The sequence below is a fragment of the Poeciliopsis prolifica genome, unplaced genomic scaffold (genome assembly GCF_027474105.1).
Source record: "Poeciliopsis prolifica strain line A6 unplaced genomic scaffold, Auburn_PproV2 SCAFFOLD008, whole genome shotgun sequence".
Taxonomy (NCBI): domain Eukaryota; kingdom Metazoa; phylum Chordata; class Actinopteri; order Cyprinodontiformes; family Poeciliidae; genus Poeciliopsis; species Poeciliopsis prolifica.
This window is the reverse complement of record NW_026562383.1, coordinates 8897033-8921104: the sequence shown is the minus strand read 5'-3', so window position 1 is coordinate 8921104 and position 24072 is coordinate 8897033. Positions and strand designations below refer to the sequence as shown.

Below are 24072 nucleotides of genomic sequence, written 5' to 3'. Positions count from 1 at the left end.
CTCTGTGCTCCAGGAGCTGTGCCACTCGAGGGGTACTCCAAGGGCTCCGTCTTGAAAGCCTGTTGCCATAGTGACCATTATGGAGCTCGTCTCCCGTGGGCCAGCAAGCTTTACACAACTTCACTCCCCGAACACACATAAACAACCTAAGTATACCCCCCACCTATTTACAAACACACATAGACATCCTCTTTCTGCCCTTTATGTTAAAGCCGGGACCGGGCCAATGTTTGACTTGAACCAAGTGCCACGAAAAGCAGGAAAACAGGTCAATCAGAGCCTAAACTAGGAGTAACGCTTGAATGGAATGGAGGATAAAGCTTTGTTGTAGAACGAAGCTGGTATTCTGATCAGGCATCTGCGCAAAACACACAAAACAGTTTTTTTTTTTTCAATACAGTTGAGAGTAATGACTTTGAAACACAAACCTGGTAGGTGCTGATAGGAGACAATATCATTATGGAAAAGCTCAAAACCTCAGTTGCAGTAAATTTGAACATTTCCTGGATTCCTATTTACTTTTAGTTTATGGCCTGTACATAAACTAAAAGTTGTTAATTTGTCATTTTCAGTCATGTGGCAAATAAGAAAAAAATATCTCCAAACATTCTTTTTGTTTTATCTTAAGATGGATTTTTGTAGTGCTGTTGGTGGTAAACATTTTCCACATATCAGAATAACAAGTGCAACTTGTTAAATTAAATAAAATAAAAGTTCTTAAACTGATAAATAAAGTTGCAATAAAATGTAATTAACTATTTTGTAAAAGTCAAAACAATCCATCCATCCGTCCCACTAGGGACCCTAGCAGGAGGGGTGCTGATGCCTATCTCCAGCAGGACATTTCAGGCAAGAGGTGGGGCACACCCTGGACAGGTTGCAATTTTGTCTGTCGCAGAGTCAAAAACATTGATTGGGATGACTTTTAAACTGTTTTGCACTACCTTAGTGAATGCATCACAGATGGTGGATTGAGAAGAGCTCTGTGAGTTCTTCAAAGCTGAGAATTTGTTTTCATGCCTAACCCTGCTTCAGAGTTGTCCACAATTTCCCCCCTGACCTGCCTGCTGTTCTATAAAGACCACTGAAACCTTCAGTGAATAGTGGTATCAGGTTTATCAAAATTAAAGCTGCAAAGTTAAGCAAAAAAGATTTGAAACTACATTATTCTCTTTCCTTCCTCTTCACAATTGTATATATATATATATATATATATAATATATATATATTATATATATATATATATATATATATATATTTATATATATATATATATATATATATATATACATTTATATATATATATATATATATATATATATATATATATATATATATATATATATATATATATATATATATATATGTATAATTTATCGGTGGAACCTTTAGGATAGCTGTAAATCACCCAATCTTGTGGGACAGCGTTTCCATTTTCTGATATTCCTTGAAAGGTTAATGAAACCATTTTCAGACTTATAAAGAGTAGAATAGGTTAGGAATTGAATCAACAGACTCCAATCAGTTTTATGTGCAGTGTTTTCCCGAGGGAAGAAGTTGTCCTGTTCCCATCTCAACCAGAGCCTGGTGACTGAGGGTGTGTCTTCAGCAGCAGCACTATATCATATCTAAGAGCTATCGATTGGAGTAAATACACTTACTCTCTTTGGTGACCACATGAATAATTAATTGGAACCTGCAATTTTTATCAGGACTGTAGGAAAATAATTTATTGAGCGCATTTCAAATATAGCCTGGAAGACGCATCAAATTTGATGCCAGTATTTTCCATGTCGAACAGGAAACAAAGAGGATATGGAAAAATATGTTTCATTTTCAAACATTATTTTTTTATCCCCTTGTTTGAATGTTGTATAGTTCATCTGTTGTCTATCCATCATTACCCTCTGTTATTCCATCCCTCCATTGATTAGATGTCTGCCCATCCATCCAGGCCCTTTTTATCCATTTATTACCATCAGTCCATTTTTATTTATGCCTCAAAATGGGATAATAAAGTCAGAGAGCTCTGGAAGTTTGTACTAGAAATATAAGGAATTTTGAAATAAAATACTGTGAGAAAGGGTTCGCATACAGGTGTAACAGCTTGTAAACCCAGATTTTGTGTGCAGTGGTGTAAAATTAAAAGTTAAAGATGTCCTTAGACATTTAATAAAAACTGTAATGAAAGTCAGGTGGAACACCAGAGCAGCAAGCAGAACCGTTACAGTGAAATAGGGTCCACACATGGCCAGGCCGCCATTCTTGCAAAAAGTTTTAGATCAGGCGGCTGTACGGTCGCCAGGCCTGGCATGTGTTGCCATGTCTGTCCTTTAGCAGTAGGATCATTTGTGCCTCTCTGGCTGGACAGCCAGGACTCTCCGGATGCACGGCCTCTAGAGAAAAGCTGCTTTTTCCACCGCGCTCCTACAGCCCAGCCAACAGGAACACAAACACGATCACCAGCACAGCACACAGGCACCCCTATACCTTAGAACCCGACAGGATGGAGGAAAGAGTTGAAAGCCCCTGAGAATTATCACTCCTTTCCCTTTCTTATTTCTCCTTTACTTTCTATTTCCTCCACACACACACATAGCACACATATCCTTTTTTTCGGTGTTCTTTTGGGTCTCTTGGGGTTTGCACCAGTGGACTAGGCTCCTGTATGATGAATGATTTGCCTAAAAATACTGTCTGTATGCAAGAGAGTACATCATCCAGGTGGAAGAAGTCCCAGCCATAAGGACATTTCACATTACTTTTAGGCCCCTTTTTCCATTCTGCTGCCCCTTGGTTTACAGAAACATCGAGCAAATTTATGTGCGTGTGTGTGCGCTTGTGTGTGCAGGCGAGGGTGGGTGTTTGTACTTATGTGAGAATCTATAGCTTTCCTGCGAGAAGTGACGTGTTGCTTGATTAAATCCATGACCTTCACCAGCGGTACAAGCAATCAGCTGGCGCATCCACACACCTGCTGCATACTTAACACCTTCTTGGCACCTAAACATGTAATCAGCACCTGGTGGAATGCGCCGTATTATTGATCAATACACACAAGCAAACCTGCAGTATATGTAAATGCGTCCACAATGTTTGGAGACACCATCATTTTATGCTGCAATAGTGTTTTAGCATGGCTGTAAGAAAGGCTTGCCTGAATGGGACTGCCAGGCCTGCAGATGTGTAAATAAATACATGTGTAATCTGGAGTCATGGTGCAAGAAAGGAAAGCCAGGAATTCCTTCTCCCTCCCTAGGATACAAGAGGGAAATCATTCAAGTCCCCAGGCTGCTTCTATTGAGCGATATCTGGGTTTTCCCTCCTCACTTTTAGGACTCCGCATAATGACTAATATGCAACCACGGAAACACCAAGAGCAACAGTTGTGCTACGTTATTGCGATTATAATTGTGACTGAGGCCGTGTACTGTTGTTCTCCTGGTTTTGTCAAAATGTAATTCTTACATAGGAGGAAAAGCAGCTGATCTGCTGTTGCGTCGGGTTATTGTAGTGTAACGGCCTGTGGTTCTGCAAGCCTTTAGCCTGATGAGAAAGGATCTCTTGTGGAACTCATGTCACAATAAATTAAATCCAACATTGTTTGCTTTCTCCTTGCCGTGGGTGCTGAACGGCCCAGCAGTTTGTTTTTTTCTTCTTTTTTTAACTTGAGGACATATTTGTTCTTCTTATGGTTTAAAATGTTATTTGTTGTTTTGTGCAAACAAAACTAATCTTTTTTTTTGTCAGATTTAGGTAATCACTGCTTTTAATCACTGCTGTTTTTTTTTTTATTTAATTATTGTATTTTACGTTATTGCCAATGACTGACACAAATACAGACTCTTTGTTACCAGCAGCAAAGATCAAATTGAAACATCTTGAGTCACTACTTTGTAAGATTTACTTTTTAGTTGTTCTCCTTAAATGGTTAGTGCATAATCTTTTTTCAATGTGGATCTATTGAAAGATGATGAGGTGTTAATTTCTTACTTGCAGTAGATAACTCTCATGGCATCTTTATTTTGTACACATCAATTAGTTACATGCGAACAGTAAAACTAATTTCTAGTCCTAAAGGGGCCAATTATAAAGTCACCTTGTACCATCTTGGAACGATTCAAATCTCAAGAACATCATAACCCTTCATGTGAATAATTAAGCGGCTTTAAAATGTGCATATTTGCTGATGTGATGATGGTTTGAATGATCATTGCATAAACAACATCAACAGACTTTAATTGTTTAGAGATGCTAGAATACTTCTTAAACGTCACATACTCAAGATAATATGTTAATTCATTATAACCTTTTAACAGAACCTCATTTCAAAAACCCTAAACTGTTATTTAAGGCTACATTTTTACATGTTTTTCTTTTTCTTGGATATCAATTTAACCATATTATAACCATATATAATATGGTTATAATATTAATTATATTCAATTTTTTAGGCTAGTGAACTCTAATTTATGAATCATTAAAAATGAAAAGCTCCCGCTATTGAAAGATAATTCATAACATGCAACTGAGCCAAAAAGGCTTTTTTTATGTTTTGGATTTCTACAGAGACTGCTGTAATTGCTTCGGTGGGAGAAACATTTTAATAATGCAGAATTATTCAGATCATTATTGAGACTAAATAGATACAAATTATTTCAGGGCATCTTTGGCCAAGAGGGGCATCACTGCACCTGCAGCACAAACAAAGCATATAATATTTACTGAAGAGGGGATAACTTTATTCCAAAACTAATGCATTAAACCTCATATACACAGTGGGCATTATAATTTCAAAAGTGAATAAAGTCATTCTTCAGCAGCTATTGTGAGGCTAATATTTAAAGTCTGTATAATTGAATCCTATTTTCCAGCATGCAGACCTGGAACGTACAAAGCTTCAGCCACAGATGCCTACTGCACCAAATGTCCTCCTCACAGCTCGTCTCCACACGAACAGGCCATGGAGTGCATTTGTGAGAAAGGGTTCTACCGTGCTGAGACCGACCCGCGTTCAATGGCTTGCACACGTGAGTAGTACAAACACTGGAAAAAGAAAAAAAACTTTGCTACATTGAACATCTCATTTACACAAACAGACCTAATGCTCTTTGTGTCCTGTGCTCATTTGTATATTTTAATGTTATGGAAATATTGGATTTCATCTTCTTTAACAGGTTGATTATAAACTTTTACAAGACTTTGTGATGCATGGCTGCTTTGCCATGTTAAATGTATACACTTCCCAGCCGGCACACTTACAGTGACAAACACATGCACCCAAGAAGTATAGTTTTGTGATTGCAGTCACTACATTTTCATTCTTTGTTTTCAACTCCAACTGTCCTAAAGGTAATATAAAGTGATGGCAGCATCATGCTGTGCAGATACTGTTCTTTAGTAATGACAGGGAATCTGGCAAGAGTAGATGGGAAGCTTGTTGAAGCTAATTAGAGAGCAATCCTGAGAGAAAACCGTTAGAGTCTGCAAAACACTTTAGACTGGGGCAGAGGTTCACTGACCAGCAGGACAACATCACCAAACAGGGCAGGGGATTTTTATGGACTGGTCTGGAAAAATATTAATGTAAGATTTACAAGTCAGTATGAATTTCCAATTATAAATCTGTTCAAGACTTTTAACAACCTATTGTTTATAAATATTGTCTTGGCAACATAACTCAGCTATTTTGTAACCAAGAAACCGAAGACTGGACAAAAATGTCTCTAGATATGGAAAGCGGATAGAGACATGTCCCTAAACTCTGCAGGTATAATTGCACCTTAGCATGGTTCTTTTCATCCTTCCATTAAGTCATTATTTCCTCTACTAATTAAATACTCTAACATTTGTGTTTAGAGCTTGACAAAATGTAAAAGAAATATTACATTATGTTTTGTACATTCTCTCAAAAGACACAGGAAAGTAAACAGTAAGACTTTATTTACAGTGGCATGTTGGACATGTTGGAGAGAAAAAAGGAAGTATGGAGGAACACTTGTGCAGACATACGACACACATGCACACACTCAAGCGTGGACAGATATACCCAAACCCATTATCAGGTTATGGTAGATTACACTCATTAATCGTTGTAGCAGGTGAGACATGACAGGTGTTATCAGCTGGAAATGAGTAACGGTTTTGTTCAAATATATACGGCCACAGACACACACACGCACACATGTGCTCTGCTGAGTGGCTAGCAGCACCATTTTCTGGTTTGAGAGTGAAAAATGAGAAAATAAGAAGAAAAGGTGAAAGAATTATTCATAGACATGGAGAATGACACTTGCAACCCAGGAAAAGAATAGAACAGTGGGGGTAATAGGAGTCTATAAAAGTCATATAATCTAAGAGTCATAAAAGTGTCAAAAAAGGCTGATCAGTAGTAATGGTGATAACAGACTCGAGTATCACTCAATGAAGTTGGGGGATGGCAAAAAGACCATGGCAGGATTAGCAGCTCAGTAACATTTACCCACCCGTCATCTACCACAAAGAGGCGCTCGCTATCGGGGAGATCAATCAGACAAGGTCCAGGCCCCGCTGATCCCGCTGCCCCCTGGGGCTCGCTGCTCAGTTGGGACTTGATGAGATGTCATGAGAAATTGGCATCTGTGTCCAGCAAAATTTTCATATGGCTGAGATCCCTGCACCACGCTGGGCTGTAAGCAGCCAAAATCAGAGGCTTCCTCTCAAGTGGTTTCCAGGGAAAGTGAATGGCATTGAATGAGCTCAGTGTTCATTGACGATGTGCTGGAATCTTCTCAAAAGCAGACCAAGACAGCCATGGAACAACCCTAGAACCGTTCTTGAAATAAATAGACAAGAAAATCTTTTTGAGTTGAACAGAAATTGATATTACCTTTACTTAGTTGTTGGTTTAAATACAAAGGTGAATAACTTCCTGAAAGATTTTAGAAAATATGTTTTCTTCTGGTACCATTTTATGACAGTTTGCTATGACACAGATCATTTGTGAAAACAATCAATCTCCTCCACCTCCTCCCTGAGCTACTACTTCTGGCTAAAGAAATGCAACGTTCCAATCAAAAACAACCAATCAGAACCAGTAGGAGGGCCTTAGTGTTGTCAGTCAACTTCATTCACTGTTAAATGTTCTAATGATGGAAAAACAACTCATCATTACAGGAAAAATGTTTACACAATACATTTATACATTTTGTAACTGGAAGTGAAATGTTTTGAAAACAAATGAAACTTGTGCAGCAATACAGAAATATGGATACAAACCTTTGGGACAGTCTTTTTAGTTTGGGAGGCACAAGTAACATACAAACATGACATTGTTTTCAATCTGAATATGCAGAATGCAGAGACTGCGCTGCTAACATTAGGATAGCTACAAAGCCATTTGTTTGAATAATTTACAAAAGGCTGACATTGGAGACATGCATTTGTCGGTAACTGCTATTGACTTAGGGGACATGTAATTTAGTGTAAGACTAAACAATGAATTGTGACATTCTACCAAAAGTAACCAATGTTAGTCGACACCCTGTCATCTGGTTAGATGTACGATAAGAAGTGGCTGTGTTTTAGCTTCCATAATTGACTTAACAGGAAGTAAACCCTTATCTTCAACATGAAAATAGCAACATGTTGCTATTTAAACTGCAGTGTCTCTACAGTGAGCTACAGTAACTCTGTAGCTCCCCATTCATCTCTGCTTTAGGGCAGAAGCTAAAAGCTACATTGAGAGGTGATTCCATTATAATTTCGCTGTGGGCACTTCTGCTCCTCTGATTTAAAAAAAATTGTTTTCAATCCTTTTTTTTTTATTGATAGTGTTCAAAAAGTATGTAAAGGGAAATAGCTGAGGAGTAGGAAAAACAAGGTTTAACTTTCTTCTTTTTCCAATTACAAAGTGAATGAAGTTTTTCCACGTGCAGAAACATACATTCTCTGTTCTCTTCCATCAGGTCCTCCATCTGCTCCAGAGAACCCTATCTCCTCTGTGAATGAGACCTGCGTTACCTTGGAGTGGTCGCCGCCCCGCGACACAGGAGGCAGAGGGGACATTACCTACAGCCTCCACTGCAGAAAGTGCTCCGGCGAAGGCAAGAAGTGCGCACCGTGTGGCAGCAGCGTCCATTTTGTCCCGAGACAGTTTGGGCTCTCGTCAGCCAGCGTGCTGATCACTGACCTCCAGCCGGATTCTAACTACACCTTTACAATCGAGAGCCAGAACGGAGTTTCAGATCTGAGTCCGACCCCCAGAGGCACTGTGGTAATAAATGTCACAACATCGCAGACAGGTGAGAACATGCACATTCACTGGAGTAACATGAACGTCAATAAAACACAACATTTTCACCTAAAATCTGCCGGATTGTTATATTTCCTGAGCAAAAATACTAAGTTTTAATGTGTAAAATTAAGAATTTGTTTCCCTTGTGAACTAACAGCGCCTTTCAAAAGTGTATTTTACATGTTATTGATAAATAAAGTATAAATCAGAAAAGCTGCAAAGAAGTTCACAATTTCTCTGGAGGAGCTGCAAAGAGCCAGAACTTTACAATGATTAGTTGTGCTGTCTTCTAGCTGGCCTTAATGAAACATTGATAAGAAGAAAGAAAGCTACAAACATCCCATTTTTAGTTTTCCCACAGAATCACATTAAAAACACTTAAATTTGAGATTGCAAAGTGAGAAAATGTTAAAATGTGTAAAAGTATTTAGAATGCTATTGTAAGGAACTGTATCACTGGTATCACAAAATGACCCTGACGTGTCTATGCTTGCACTTGTAGGCATAATAGTATGTGCATCTGTCATTTGGTGGGACTGAAATTTGTGTAAAAGATAGGCGTTCATGACAAGGTGCTGATGAGTAATAGGCCTCATACTATACGCGTGGATGTGTGTGTAGTGGAAAGTGAAAAGGGGTGGAGGTGGTTGTTAACCACATTACGTGCTGCACATGCTATTCACAGCTATAAGCCCGAGTTTCACACATTTACACAAATACAGGCGCAGGCGAGTCAACCCACACCGTCATCCCACTAGAGCAGGTGTCCCAGTGTGGGAACACTGCACAGGAAATCACACAGTTTTAGTGGTTTCACATTGATAATGGTTAGATCACATAATGTTCCTCTGAGCAGCATAAATGTGCGCTTCATTAAATGCCGCTAACACATGTGTGCTGCACATAACACGTCGTGGGCTGTGTGATTACCAAAATGTATGACAAACACGCTGCAATATGGCTTTGTGCAATAAAGCTTCATAGGCATTCTTTTTCTGATGTCTTTGTTTAGCCAAACCATCTGCTTTTTTGTTCCTTTTTTGTAATCATTTTAACTTATCTTTCTGCTTGCTGCTCATGCTTTCTTCTTGTCATTTTAGTGAGTGTTGTGTTAAAGGAAAGGCGAAGCAAGGACAGTGTAACATTGGCCTGGCAGGGTCCAGAGAGACCTAATGGGGTGATCGTGGAGTATGAGGTCATCTACTACGAGAAGGTGAGGGAGGCACTGAAAAGCACTGTTCTCTGCTGATAGAGACAAAATAATTAGATTTTTCTCTTGTAGAAAAAAATGTGTTATGATATAAAAATGTCCCCTCTTTCTCTGGAAAGTCAAAACATTTGTATCAAAATATTTCTGAAAGACTCTAAAGTAGAGTTTTACCAGTCAGAGACTTCAGATTGTTGTTTTTATGCATGTTTCACCTGCTGATAATTATATTGGAACACCTCCAAAATTTGGGTTTAACGTCTTTCATTAACATGGTTAAAAATGACTGAAACCACAGTTTATGTGTGTGTTCCCTAGAGAATGAAGAATGCTGAAAAGTCCAAAAGGTTGCCCAAACTCCTGCATGTTCAGTGACAGAGGTTAAGCACTCAAAGGATACAACAGATCAACTTTCCTATACGCCATTGAGGCTCTATATTATGCTGACAGTCTGCTGAAAAAAATCACTTTGTTTGTGCAGTGTCAGCTTCTTTAGAAATCATTCAAAGGGTTATCAATGCCATATGTCCATCCATTCTTTATTTAGACCTGCGTATCCTATCACCAGGTCAACAGTCATTTACAGACCAACACAGACACGAAGGACACACACATTAACTCCTCAGGGCAACTTAAAATAGAACAATTATCAGAGCATATATGTTTTATGGATTGTGGAGAAAAGCCATGACTCAGAGATCTTCTAGATGCAAGGCAGGGCCACCTTTTGTAGTCATTTTACTTTAGATCAGAACAAAACTACAGAATACAAGCCCTTTAATATCTGCTATCAAATAAATGTTTTTATTGTTGCTGTAAAATATGACAATGTTTTTTGCAGTTTTGGTTTTTATCGGGAAAAAAAAAATCAAGTGCAACAACTTAATATAAGTAGATATTTAGTAGGAGTCTGGTTTGTTTTGCCTGATTTCAGCCAGCTGAGCAAAAGTGTGCAGCAACCGCTCCAGGAAGAGGAGTGTGCTACATTGCTGTATGCTCTGAGAAATTGGTGGTTGCTTCAGCATCTTCTGTGGCATTAAAGAGATTTGTTTTCTCAAATTTCTCATTTGTGCATATAAATTTATTATTTTTATGTTGTAGCTCTTAAAAAAAGGTTACACCAGAAGATTTGAATTATCTTAGCATATGTGAACATTAAATCTGGTTGGGGATGTTATTAACCCTAAAAGACGTCTTGACAATAACAGGTAGCATGCAAGTAATCTAAATTTGTTCATTGTTTCTTTTTTTTTTTTTGTCTCAATTAACTACTTCAAAATTACTGCAGCAGGCCTTTTTCAGATTTAATACTATATGTTCATTCGTGTTTTCCTTGTGCTCCGCCTACATATTGGCAGGATATGGGTTTAGCCTAAGGCCATGTCTATAATGACTTTTTCATCACAAACATGCCGCTATCGCTCTGGTTCCTCTGCCTTTTTTCTCATATCCCCTCCACTGCTCACGTCAAGCTAATTAACCACACATCTGTCCAACAAACCTTGTAAAACATAACCCAGGTGATGAAATTAGAGCTGTGTGTCTGTGTGTGCTGGCATGTATAAACAGCAAAAATCATGGTAATCCGTATTGTAGAAGGTCTTCCATTAGGTGGAGTATCAACCTCTCAGCTTACTGGTGGACAAACTTGTTCTCTCATCATCCCTCTGCATACACACACCCACACACACACCTAAGTGTGTGTGCACGCACCTGGAAGGTAATCGAGGAACAAAGTGAAGCAGCTTAAGCAATCACATATTGCCCCAGTGTTAAGAGAAGATAAGATCTGGGATTTGACAGATGCTCAAATATAAATGTGGCCAAATGGACAAGTGCTGAAAATGATGCGAAGTGCATTAGATTCCGAGAGACTGCTAAATTCAACAATTTAAGATGCTCTATTAGATTTAAACATTTCTATTCATTCTGCCTCTCTTGAGACCAGAGCTCTACATCAAAACCGTTTTCATTTTTATGTCTTCCTTGTTTTGAGTATTTATTTTATTTCCTGTTGTTTAATGCTCCTCTTCAGAACCAGCGGGAACAGAACTACACGGTTTTAAAGACTCGATCCAACATGATGACAGTGGACGGCCTGAAGCCTGGGACCACCTACGTGTTCAGAGTCAGGGCTCGAACTGATGGGGGCTACGGGACATACGGTGGGGAGATTGAACTGGAAACCAGCCACGAGGGTAAAAAAAACAAACATTGCATTTCATTTTTATTGATTTTTTTTTTGTTTTAGACATTTTGTCTTCTTCTTTTTCCTTCCATTGTCTTTTCTTCTCAAAACTGAGTTTTTTCTATAATTTTGGGGCAGCAACTTCAAATTGAATTCTCAATCATATTAAAACCTTTGATCCAAAAAAAACAATGAAAAAACAACAAAGACATGTACAATTCAACTACTTTTTTTTTTTTTTTACTGTTTAAGGTCACTTAGGATTACCAAACGTATTTCTATCTGGGAAAGTCAATTCAGTTTAGTTTATGTATTTAGTGCCAGTTCATTGTTATTTTCAAGGCACCTTTCAGTGGAGTTGAGTTCAGTTTATTATTCAAATTTGTTTAAAAAAAAAATTCTAGACAATCTCAAAACCAAATCGTTTTCAGCTTTGTGGTACATAAACAATAGCTGGATAGTATTTATATTCAGATATAATTGTTTGAACTGTCTTACATCTTATTGCATTCTAATATTTTGCGATTAGAGAATTTTTGGTTGGCAATGTTGGAAAAGTCTGATGTAATGTCAGACATTGAGAAAATAATTATGAGTTTTGTTTAGTACAGTGTGTATTTTTATAAATATTTCTTATAGCAGACAGCACCTACAGAAAATAATTCACTCCTTTCCAGTCACTCTCCATTTCACAGTGAAGCCTGACATGATGTTTTGATATTGCGAGATCTCATGCCACGAGATATTTACACATGTATGCTGCCATGATGATTATCAGATGAGTCATTCCTTCCAATTCACTAAATGAATTCACTTTGTGGTTTTAAAGTTTCCTGTTTTTCACCCCCAGCTCCTTCCTCGGTTTGGCTGTTAGGCAGAGACGCGCTGGCAGTCTCACATGTTGTCGTGCACAAATTTGAGCCAGTGGCTTCAAAGTGTGCTGAAATACTTTTCCGATAAAAGAAAGACAAATCAATTTGACAAGAAAGAGAAAAATGTGAATAGGGGTTTGGATTAGAGATCTTAATTCAAACAGACTTTTGGAGCAAAGTGAAATGACTGAACAGGTTTACTCCAACTAAAGTCAGAATGAATTCAGAGAACAAGGATTTAGGTGTCTTTTTATACCCAGCCCTCGTATCACAGAGCTGACTGTCCCAAGTCCTGTTATTTCAGACCAGATAAGCCTCATGCTATGTGAATTCCCTATGATATAGTTGTCAAACTCCCTGTCACGTATCCATTTCGCCACCTTTAATATTGCTTCATCATGAGCTCTTTGGGTTTCTTTTTTTTTACTGCCTTTAATGTGGCTTTCAAAGCGATCATTGATTCTTAGACAGGCAGGGAGAGTGGAGTGAATCAGTAAATGTGTAGCGCTTCAAAGTACATTGACTGTGCAGTACAGAAAAGGCATGGATTAGCCTATAAATCATTCAATTGTCAATAAAAGTATTTCAGAGCCTTATTTCTTGTCCGGCACTCCAACAAATATCATTAATTTGATGCCTCAACATGCTGCACGGGTCTGTGTGGTCTACAGCCTCCTCACACAACAGGTTCACATCAAAGTAAGGCATCGTAAATTGTAAATTGGCTGATCTTGTACCAATCACGTGCAACTTATCTAATTAGATCAGCTGCATTGATCATTACAGAACGATGAGTGTATGTGCGAGCCTCCGACTGTAACAGAAGATCAATACCTGGGTTATTATGACTTCTCAAGATGCTCAACCGTATTATGCATATGTGCGCCACACACACTTGCAGACGTGGATGTCTGCTCATGCTCAGCTAAGCCAGATAAATGGGGGTATTTGTTTTGAGTAATGGCTCGATTGGTGTGGCGTAAAAATCGATACGTCTTTGCAGAAAGTTCTTGGCGTTAGCCTGGTTATGTGCAATGTTAACATATCCATTTGGGCAGCGCCGCCGAATAGCAACGCCTTTCATGTCTCCTCTTGTACTCTCACAGGCGATACAGAGAGGGAGAAAGCTTTTCATCAAGAGCATTACTTACTATTCCATCCACCTCCCTTTGCTCTCTTGTGTGTCTGTTTGCTGCTCTCTCTCTCTCGCTCCCTTCTGCCTCTGTCTTTTATGTCTTTTCTAATACTATAATTTTTCATGCTCTCTCTTTCCTTCACCACGTCCGTGGTATCATTTTCTGTCTTTTCACTCCTGGCCTGCCTTAATCTCACCTTACCTCCAACAGAAAATGCCATAGGCTTCATTCGTTTCTCGCCAAGACTTGCTTTAATAAACTTTTAACGTTCACTTTTTTTTTCCCCCTCCTGGTTCTGTAGACGTCTTGGCCATTGGGGACCCAAACCAGTCCACCATTCTGGTTGTGTCCATTGCAGGAGGGATTGTTCTCCTCATCTTCTTGGTGACCTGCTTCGTTGTTAGTGGAAGGTAAGGGAAAGACATGGACACCCAAAAACCCAAAATTTTATATGAAAGTAAAATTTAACAGTACAGCAAGTAAAATGAGACACAAGCAATGTTAATTCATTTTGTTTTTTAGAACTAAAATCTGAGAAGTGTGGAGCTGTTTTGTACTTGACCCCTGTGAGATACATTTTAGAACCACCGTTCTGTTCTAAAGATGTTTTGTACATCTTATTTTTATTTTTTTTTACTTTAAGTCGTAGGTTTTACGCCACGGATTTGCAATTGCAATGGGATTCAGCTCTGAACTTTGACAATGACACACGAACACATGAATGTCCCTTGATCTCAGCAATTGCCTTGTAGCTTTGGCTGTATATTTAGGGTCTTTGAGATGTGTCAAGTGTTTTACAGTCTCTAAGTGGTTTACTCATTTTCCTGTTTAGCTTCATTGCTCACACTGACACATCACGATGCTGCCAAACATTATCATGAAGACTGAGAATCGCCAAACAGGTCAAGGATTGAACAGTGGAGAAGTTAAAGCATGTTTTCAGCGCTGTTCAGTCAACAACTTGAAACTGGGAACATTAAGACAGTCTGCTGAAAGGACAATTATTAATCATAAACTCCACTCTTCAAAAAAAAATAGCTAGAAGAAAGTTATTATTAAAAGAAATGCAAAAATGTTCAAGCGGAGTGACACATTTTCATAGGAAGCTTTTTGATGATCACTTCATTTTACTGCTAAGAGCAATCATATGCATGCTTTGCAATCTAAAGCTGCATTTACCTGCCGGTATTTATAATCTGATTTCCCCTTCGTATCCCTCTCAACATCAGTCTGTGGAGAGATTACACATAGGTGTGAAAAAGGAGGGCATCCATCACTGACATTTACCAAAAAGTCTGATTAAAGGTTGGCCTCCGCTGAATGTGACAAGCTTGGACTTCTTTGGTCACTCACTTTGAAGGTTAGATGGTCTGTTGATGCTCAGCCTCAATGGAGGCCAGAGAGGAGAAATAGATGAGACGGAAAGACTGGAGGAGGAGTGTGTGTGTAGGGGGGGATAAAAAGAGCTCCGATCACTAAGAGGTGACATAATGAAAGCATCAGGTGTTAGGTGAAAAAGCTCTTTGGAGAGGAAGTAACGGACCAGAGGGGACCTGTGACCACAACACCTGTAACCAAATGTTTATCCACCTTGCGCGCCGACTCGATTACCCGCATTTCAGGAATGACACACGGGTAAACACGCGCATGCTTATGTACACACGCTAAAAACATTAGTATTGATTCATGTGATTGCTTATCAGGCTGAGTGCTCTATTCACTATTGACTCGAAGGGATGTAATCAGCAGAGACTGTTCGGGGTGCTGTGGAACACACACACACGTACACACACAGCACTTAGGGCACGCAAACGGGAACCCATCAACATGTTTTTAATCAGGCAGGGATTACAGGCTTGTTCACCCACCCAGAGCCCCCCCCAAAAAAGGAAAAAAAAAAAACACAAAAAAACCTGTGAAATATTTTGTGTTATGAACACATGTGATGACACAAACACAGACTCACACTCATCTAATCAGATTTCACCGGCTGGGGAGGTGTTAACTAAGTTTTACGGAGAGGTCGATGCCGTACCATCAATTTCAGACCTTCCTCTTCCTCCTCCTCCTCCCCTCTGTCTCTATCTTCCGTCCGATGAGAGGTTTGGACGCTCAGGAGGAAGATGCGGTGATGGCTGCTTTCTATTAAAGCACATCTGTCGAAATGCGTGTGCTCACAGGTGGGAGTGTGCGCCTTGTTTGTGACCGGAGTACAAAGATCAAAGCCGGCGAGTGTGTGCGCGTGTGCGAGAGTGCGTGTGCTTAGAGAAATTTGGTCAGGATGGACAGAAGCAAGAGAAATGGAGAGACACAAGTGGAGAATAAACATATTAGAAAGGTGCTGGGATTGACGGATTGCAGCCGAGGGGGAGGGAGAGGTACATCTGAAGCATAATGGTGCCGCTGGAGAGCCACATTTTCAGATGATGTGAAAGATAGAGAGAAGGAGGTGGAGCCCTGGAGGAAATTGATGGAGGAAAGCGAAGAGCCAGGGGAAAGAAAGCGGAGGTGCAAGGAGCAGAAGATGAAAAGGCAGATTGTGAGTGTGTTTGAAACAGGGAGAGAAAAGGGTAAGGGGAGATGATGGGTGGGCGATTGCGCTGTTAGGTGCAATAGGACTGTCATCCTTGAAGCTGGTAGGAATTGGGGGTAGAGGGAGAAATATCTAAAACTAATCTTCTCTTGTGTTGTCTATTCCTCCCTGTTTTTCATCTCTTCCCTCTTATCCGTCATTCAAATTCCCCCCACCCTCTCTGACATGTTTCTCCTTTTTCTCTTATTCCGACTCTCCAGCTTTCATTTCCTGTTTTGTTCTTGGAATTTGCATTTGGATGAATCTATCGACAATCACGTGTACTCGCTGAGAGCGGCTCAATATGAACAATGATTGGGCTGAAATTGACATTGAGAGGCAGCCAGATTTTAATTGATTTTTCTACCAGGCACTTGAAAGACCCCCGTCTCTTCCAAAATGCCAGTTGTTTAAATAATCATTAAACTGAATAAAAGCACTAAGGGTTGCTTCTTTTTTTTTTTTTTTTTTTTTTTTTTGGAGCAATAATTCTGTATTTGAAAGATACAAATGTAGATTAATTCCAATAAATTGTTTCAAAGAAGGGACAAAAACTACATTGGAAGTGATATATTTCAATTTTAATTATTAGAATTTTAATAATTAGAAAATCATTTAAATCAAACTAATACAGATCAAAATTAAAAAAGTGGGAAAAAAATCCAAACTAACCCATGTTGTTTGAGGAACAGTGTGAGAAATCTAAATGACACCATTAGACTGAAGACACATTGAAGACGGCGATTAAACCAATCTGTGTTTGCTCAGCATTGACAAAAGCTGATCAGCTCCATGCCACATCGCATTGATGCAGTAATTTGTGCAGGAGTCAGAAGGCAAAACATCTTCATACTGTGGGCCTGAACATGCTTTCAGTGAGCCGACACTTCTGTATTAAACATCTTTTTTATTATTGATCTTTCATTAGGTGCCAAATAAAATACTCAAAATTAACACCAAAAATGTGTCACTTTTTGAATTGAATTACAAAAAGAAGTACACTTTTCAGATACTGTCTTTCCTGTCCCATGTTCACCTTCAAACACTTTCACTCTGGCTGCAGCCTTCGCCGGCAGCGTACTGAATAACTGCCACATAAACAAGCTGATTTGCAGGCGATTCTGTTCTCTCCTGTTCTCATTTAATAAAGTGCTGTTGTGCTATTGTTACAGCGGGAGGGAAAACATGAAAAAACACCCAAAGCTACTCAGACACAGTACGCTGCTGACAAATCACACCAGTTATTGCTGTGTGCATGCCATTATTGCTCAGCTCGGCGAGTCTGTGCTCGCAAGCACGTGTGGCTTGCATGTGAAGTTTTGCTCTTTTGTCCTCCTGAGGTTGCTTTGGCAGGCTGGCAGGTGCAAACGATGGGGAGCGACGAGGAAACTGGCACTGCCATGGTTTAGCAGATGGCCTTTCACTCAAGAAGCGTTCTCCCCCTTTGGTCTTCACTTTCTCCCACTCCTTGTTGAACATCTTACAGCTTCTGCCTCTGAGCGTCTGTGGCTGTGTGTCTCAGCTTGTGCAGGTTTTGGGTGTAGTTTTGTTTGGAATCTAATGATCCTACAGCCGATCAGACATCTCCTTTTCTGATTTGCTGCTGGCTTTGGTTACATGCCAGATTCCTGTGTGTTTTTCTGTCTGCATCTTTTTAATGTGGGAGTTTTGGAGACAAGTCAGCATAAATTTGTTCCGCCTTGACCGAGGCACATATTTCAAATATTTTATCTACTTTGTTCCCTAAATTCTTTAGCTTTTGCTTGAGCTACAAATTATTCGGCAGGGTCAAGAACGGAAAAACACTGCAAAAGAAAAATTGCCAAAATATGATTCATGTTGTTAGTTTTGTCAGACAAACTGATTTACATGTTTTACCATTTTAAAAAGAATAACATCCTTGAGGTTTTCCATAAGTTTTAATAACAAACTGCAAAATTATTTTATTGGTATTTCATGTGATACGTTCAAGCAGTGCAACACAAAACTGTGAGGTAGGAGCAACAGCACAGAGGATTTTTCTTGCAGGAAAAATGTTGACATTTAATTCAAGGGACTCAGCTAGAAGTTGCAGGACTCGAGGAATGCAGTTTGAGTCCATCGTTCACTTAGGGCTCTGGGGTTAAACCTGCTTTCAGCAGGCAGAAGAGGCTTGCACACCCCAGCTAAAATCCCAGTTATAAAACAAATCTGAATTTTTCCTAATTCTTCACATTACCACAGTTACACAAGCAAACACTGTGGGATGGAGGGAGGGTGTTAAAGGGGCTTGTCGTGGTCCTCTTTTGCTCTTGCCCCAAGAGATGTTGCCCCAAGAGATGTGGGGACGACTTGGGGGCCTCTGACGGCAACATTGAAGTGGCTGAGGTCTGTTGTAGGGCTCTGCTTGTGTAAAGTAATAATTCCTACCATACACTCTGACCACCCACCCACACACACAGATCCACATGCACTGACATGCATATAATCCAAATGACTGAAGATCAGACAAACACAAGTTACTGTTTCATCAATGTGGCCTGCCCACTTTGATGCAGGACGCAGTCTTGGTTTAGTAAAGTGAATTATGCAATTAGAATACCAACTCATGCCTTTGTAGGACAAGTCTGCCCTGGAACACATAGGCAAACATCTTCTCTATATGTTAACCCTGAAATGCCAAAGAGAGGATGCATGAAAAAAAAGCTTCAGTGGAGAGTCTAAACATGACAACTGGCTTCAGAGCTTTTCCCCTGCTGTACTACATAAAAATACAATAAAATACATCAAAGTTGTGGTTGCAGGCCACTGTATCTAATATATAAAAACTTATTAAGGTGTCCTTTCATTGGAGAACATGAAAATGGCTGAGGGAAAAAATACAAAGCAAAGTAAGTCATCAAAAGGCTGGATATAATAATGTCATACTTCTGAGTCTCTCTAATAGAGAGTGTTAACTGCTCTAGTTTCTTTACACATTAACAAGTCTTGTTCACAAGCTTATATGTTAGCGCGTCTAAGCTCTTTTACCTCAGCAGCAGCTGCCATACAGCCCAGGGTTATTCTTAAAAACTTCATGACACAAACAAGAAAAGGCAGCCTGAAAAGGAGGAAGCTTGCTAATGAAAACATGCCTTTAAGTAGAGAGAGAGACAAAGAGAGAGAGATCTTCGTTAAGAGGTGAAGGTAAAAATTTACCAATACATTTCGTTCCCTCTAGGTGGTGTTTGCTTGATAATAGCACTAATAATGACTTGGCAGCTAAAAAAATCCCATGTTTACAAATTCAGAAACAGAACAGGCCCGTGTTTAGAGTCGTGTGTGTGTGTGTGCGTGTGTGCGCGTGTATGCGTGCGTGTGCGGGTGTGCGAGTGTGTGTGTGCGCATTTACTTAATGATGGGAAGGTGCGTGTAATGTCATTAGCCAGATTTTGTGTGTGCTTGCTTGAACGATGGTGTTTTCAATTATTGCGGCTAAGCTGCAGGGTGTAGCTAAATACAGCTTTGTCTGCAGAATGCCTTGAAAGTAGCTAAAGAACAGCGCAATAATAGCAGGTGCAGAACTTTTTCTCCACACACGCTCTATGCAAATGAGCAGCTGCTGCAGAAAAATGGATAAAATGTCCGGCAAACGTCACGGAAAAAAATGAAAGTAATTTGTCTGCTTCTTGTAAACGCATTCAGAGAGACGCACCAATGAGCGCAGATGGACTTGTTACTTGACCTAATCAAGATGTGTGAGTCTTGTAGCATTAGAATCATTAGGTAAATTAGTTTCACACAGACTCCCATGCACAGATCAAATATAAAGATACACTTTAATTAATGATACAGATCACATGCTCCTCCTTGCTTCCTTCTGTCTTCTGCCATTTGACCTTTCAACCAGGTTGTTAAAACTTCTACTACGCTACACCAATTACCGCAACCTAGCTCCTTTCTCTGGCCCCAGTCCTCTTCCTCCTTTCTTAGCTTTACCACTCTCTTTAATGAGCGGCTTCCAAATGAAATGTTTCCAAACAGGGTGTTAATGAAACATGGACAGATTTATTAGTCATAAGTCTCCAGCTAATCATTTCCCCTTCCTGATAATTAGGCTGAGCTGAGTAAATCTTTTTACACTGTGGTCAGAGAGTGCTGAACCGGAGCCAGGATGGAGATGGAGAAGGCCGGAAAAGAAAGCTCACTCTCTTCTGATCGGCTCAACTTACATCACCCTGACTTTTTTTCATTTCCATTTTTTTTTTTTTTGATTCATAATTCTCCTCGGCTTCAACGTTCGGCCTTTTAGCACCCGATCTTCAAACGCGTTTAGTTTTTTCAGGTGATGAAGGAGGCTTAATTTTGCCGTGGAATAATGAGAGTGAGTTAAAGCCATTGATTTCATTCCTTGTAATTATTTTTGATTCAATGGCTTGATATTAAATGGAATAACCATTTTCATGAGTAATGATGAGAGCAGATACCCCCAGCAGGGTGCAGGCTTGTTTGTGTGAGAGAGCGAGATGCGAGAGCGATGGAGAAAGTAGGGTAGATGTGTCAGTTTATTGTGTCGTACTGGAGGGGTGACTAATGGTTAACTGATTTCATTTTTTCCCAGTTATTTTGATTAGCAGCAAGACAATAACGTAGACAGACAGGAAATGAAAGAGGGGTGCAGATTTTTAGAGATGGGAAGAAAAGAGGGGAGGAAAGGAGGAGGTGAGGGCGGAAAAGAGGACAACAAAGGAGTTTTGATTTTAATAATCACAGGATTTGCCAGCCAACACAAGTCAGAGCTGGGGCATGTTGTGTCTGTCAAGTTAGACAAGAGGCGAGTTGAGAGGGAAGCAAAATCAGCCTCAGGGCCCGAGGTCAACTGATGTTTAAATGAAAAATACAAGTAAAAGAGAAAAACAGCCAGCTTTATCTCTTGTGCTTCTTGACTGAAGAATGAAACAGTAATTAAATTCAACTTTGTATTTTGAATTGGCTGCAAGTTCTCAGTGAGTGTTATAGGGGTTTTAAGGAGCCAACATAAACTCTATTCTCAATTAGATTTAGGTTTGGACTTTAACTAGGCCATTCCAGCACACAAATATGCTCAAGCAGTCTATTGTAGCTCTGGCAAAGCAGATTCACTTGCCCTGTTTTTTTTTTTTTTTGTTTGTTTTGTTTTGTTTGTTTTGTTCTGTAGCTTCACCATCAGTGTTTGAATGTATGTGTGAATGGGTGAAAAACTGAATGTAGTGCAAAGAGCATTGGGGTCCTCTGGACTTGATAAAGCACTGTGTAAGTACAGACCATGTTAGGTCTGTTGAGGTTGAGTTCTGGGCCATTTGTAGCATTAGCTTTCCATCACACAAAAAGGCAGACGGTTAATTGATGCAGATCTGATGAACCATAATATCGGATGACAGATTAGATGTGTTTCTACTGAAATAGTGTAATGCACAGATTTAATGTTCACTAGCTGCTTTGTAAAGGTGACTGGTGGCACAAAGTCTTATTGAAGAGTATCAAAATCAAGGGAGTTTAATACAAATGTGCTCCACACTTTTCACTTTTTAGGCCTTTTTATGCATAAGCTGTCTATAATTTCCATTCACTTCACAATTATTGGATACTTTGTGTTGATCCATCATATAAAATCCCAGAAAAATATACTGATGTTTGTAATAAAATTAGTTTGAGGTGTGTCAGAGGCTTGTACGACTCCGCAGCTGATTCAACAGCACAATCTTTATCTTATGAGAAAATACACCTCAAGCTCTGTACTGTCTTAATTTTTCACATATATAAGAGTTGACAACATTGCTGGACCTTCATGGAGCTATCACTTGACAACAGAAACGGAAGTTCATTATCTACTCCGCGTTCACGAGGTTGGCCTCACTGGGCCGAGATTTCTTACCAGTGTCAAGTTAACTGAATAATCTCAATTGTGCTGTTGAGTAAATCTGGTGCTCGTCTTATGATGGACTGGCAAACTGCCCGGGATGTTTTCATGATTTCTGGGTAGTGCTCACTGGGACGAGGTCCAGCAGCTTCCTGTTATCTTAAGCTGGAGTAAGTGGGTAGGGACGCGGACTGAGGGGTGCGGTTTTATGAGGTGAAGTTAATGAAGGTGTAATTTTAAATGCTTGTTTGGTGGTTTGTTTCATCCGCCAGAGTTGCTTGCAACAGTGACTGTGAAGGCACCGTACCTTCAATGCTCTAGAAATGTAATAGTGTTCTTCTTTTTGTCCCTAAACATTGAAATATTTTTACTTGAAAGTTACCCAGAAAGTAGAGCGGACTATAAAGAGAAAGGAAAAGGATATGTCTTAATTTTACAAAGTCAAATAAAAAATGTATATAAGGTAGGCGACAGTAGGATCCAACAGAGAAAGACTGAGAGAGAGGGGCTTAATGCAGGGAATCCTGTTTACTGGATGAGAAACAGATGACTGGAACTGGTTTGAAATAAGAGCAGGCAGCAAACAGGAAGGCTGAGGGTCGTTCGCTGCTAATAAACTTTAGCCGAGAACGATGAGGAAGTATACACTGAATGGAAAGGGCTTCACGCTAATACACTCAAAACTATACCATGAATACAACAAACAAAACGAAGTATGAATGAACAAACTACTGAGGCAAGAGCTAAGCTGAAATAAATCAACAAGGAAATATTCAAAGTACAGACAGACAAAAAGCAAAGCAAATCATGACAAGTATGATACAACTGTAAAGCAAACAATACCCGGTGTGACTAAAGTGTGGTCTGGGAGTCATTTGTGGCCCCCGGGCCCAAATACTGCAGCTGAAGCGGTCCTGGTTGTTTGGAGTAGATGCCGTTTGATCACAGCAAGCTCATTTCAGTCGTATGAAACTCATGTTGGCCTGTTTCTGTGAGAGAAATTAATAGTGAAATTAGCACTGATTTCATAATAGTGGTTTTTATGTTTAATGTTCCACAGTCCAGACTAGATTCAAATCCAACCAGGTTTGAAAAATTGATAATGTATGTTCTTTTATTATTTCCCTCCAGTCTAACTGAGTCTAATAAAAATAGCAAATAGCTGCAACAAAAGATTGTATCGGGAAGGCTCAATATAAGTGCTCCCACTTTACAGTCAATCATTCAGTACCCCAAGTTGGTGCATAACATGAACACAAAATAACATTTAGAGGTTTGTTGTTATATTGAGTCAAAATGTTAAACAGTTTCAGGAACATAAATAGCTTTTAAAAAAAACATAGTAGATGCAGGAAAAGTGTTTTGTTTCTTGGAGAGGCAATTCTTTACCATACTTTTTCTTCCTTCTCATGTTTCTCTTTTCGCTTTTCCTTTCCACAGCTGAGTTATGTACTGATTATGCTGTACTTGCCCTCTGTCCTTGTTGATACTCAATTTACACAACTCGTATTTGACTTCTACATCCTTCTTTGTCTCACCCGTCCCTATTATTAAGATTTAACATCCCTGGTTTGTTTCTCTTCCTATTGTGCTCTATTCCCTCTCGCACTTTTTTTCCCCCTTCTTCCTTCAAACTTGCAGCTCTTGTTGTTGCAGCACAAACACCACCTTGCCTCACTTTCTGCCTGCATCTCTTATGGTACCCTTGGAGTTTCTATTCCTTTAGCTGCCCCTCCACCTCTCCTTGCTCCTCCTTCCATCTGATTGCTTGTTAGTTGGTATGCAGCCTCGAACCCCCATTGCGCGTTCCTTGCCTGTCATCACTCTCTTCCTCCATCTCCCTCTCTCTCCTCATCTTTTTTCCCAGCCACTCATGTCCACTCTTTATAACAAATAGGAGGAAAAACAGTCGCACAGCTGCAAAAGGGCAGCAGATGCAGCCTCTTTAAAGAAGATAAACAAATT

At 39.6% G+C, this 24072-nt stretch overlaps 1 protein-coding gene across 2 annotated transcripts in view; it reads left to right on the top strand.

Annotated features, from left to right (window-relative positions):
* The window catches only part of epha4b (eph receptor A4b), a 91274-nt gene that overhangs the window by 44471 nt on the left and 22731 nt on the right, over positions 1-24072 (top strand). For both annotated transcript variants that reach the window (XM_055032610.1, XM_055032609.1), the window contains exons 6-10: positions 4875-5030; positions 7947-8282; positions 9376-9488; positions 11518-11680; positions 13980-14088. In XM_055032610.1, the coding sequence (XP_054888585.1) occupies positions 4875-5030; positions 7947-8282; positions 9376-9488; positions 11518-11680; positions 13980-14088 (877 nt within the window). The remainder of the gene's footprint in view (positions 1-4874; positions 5031-7946; positions 8283-9375; positions 9489-11517; positions 11681-13979; positions 14089-24072) is intronic.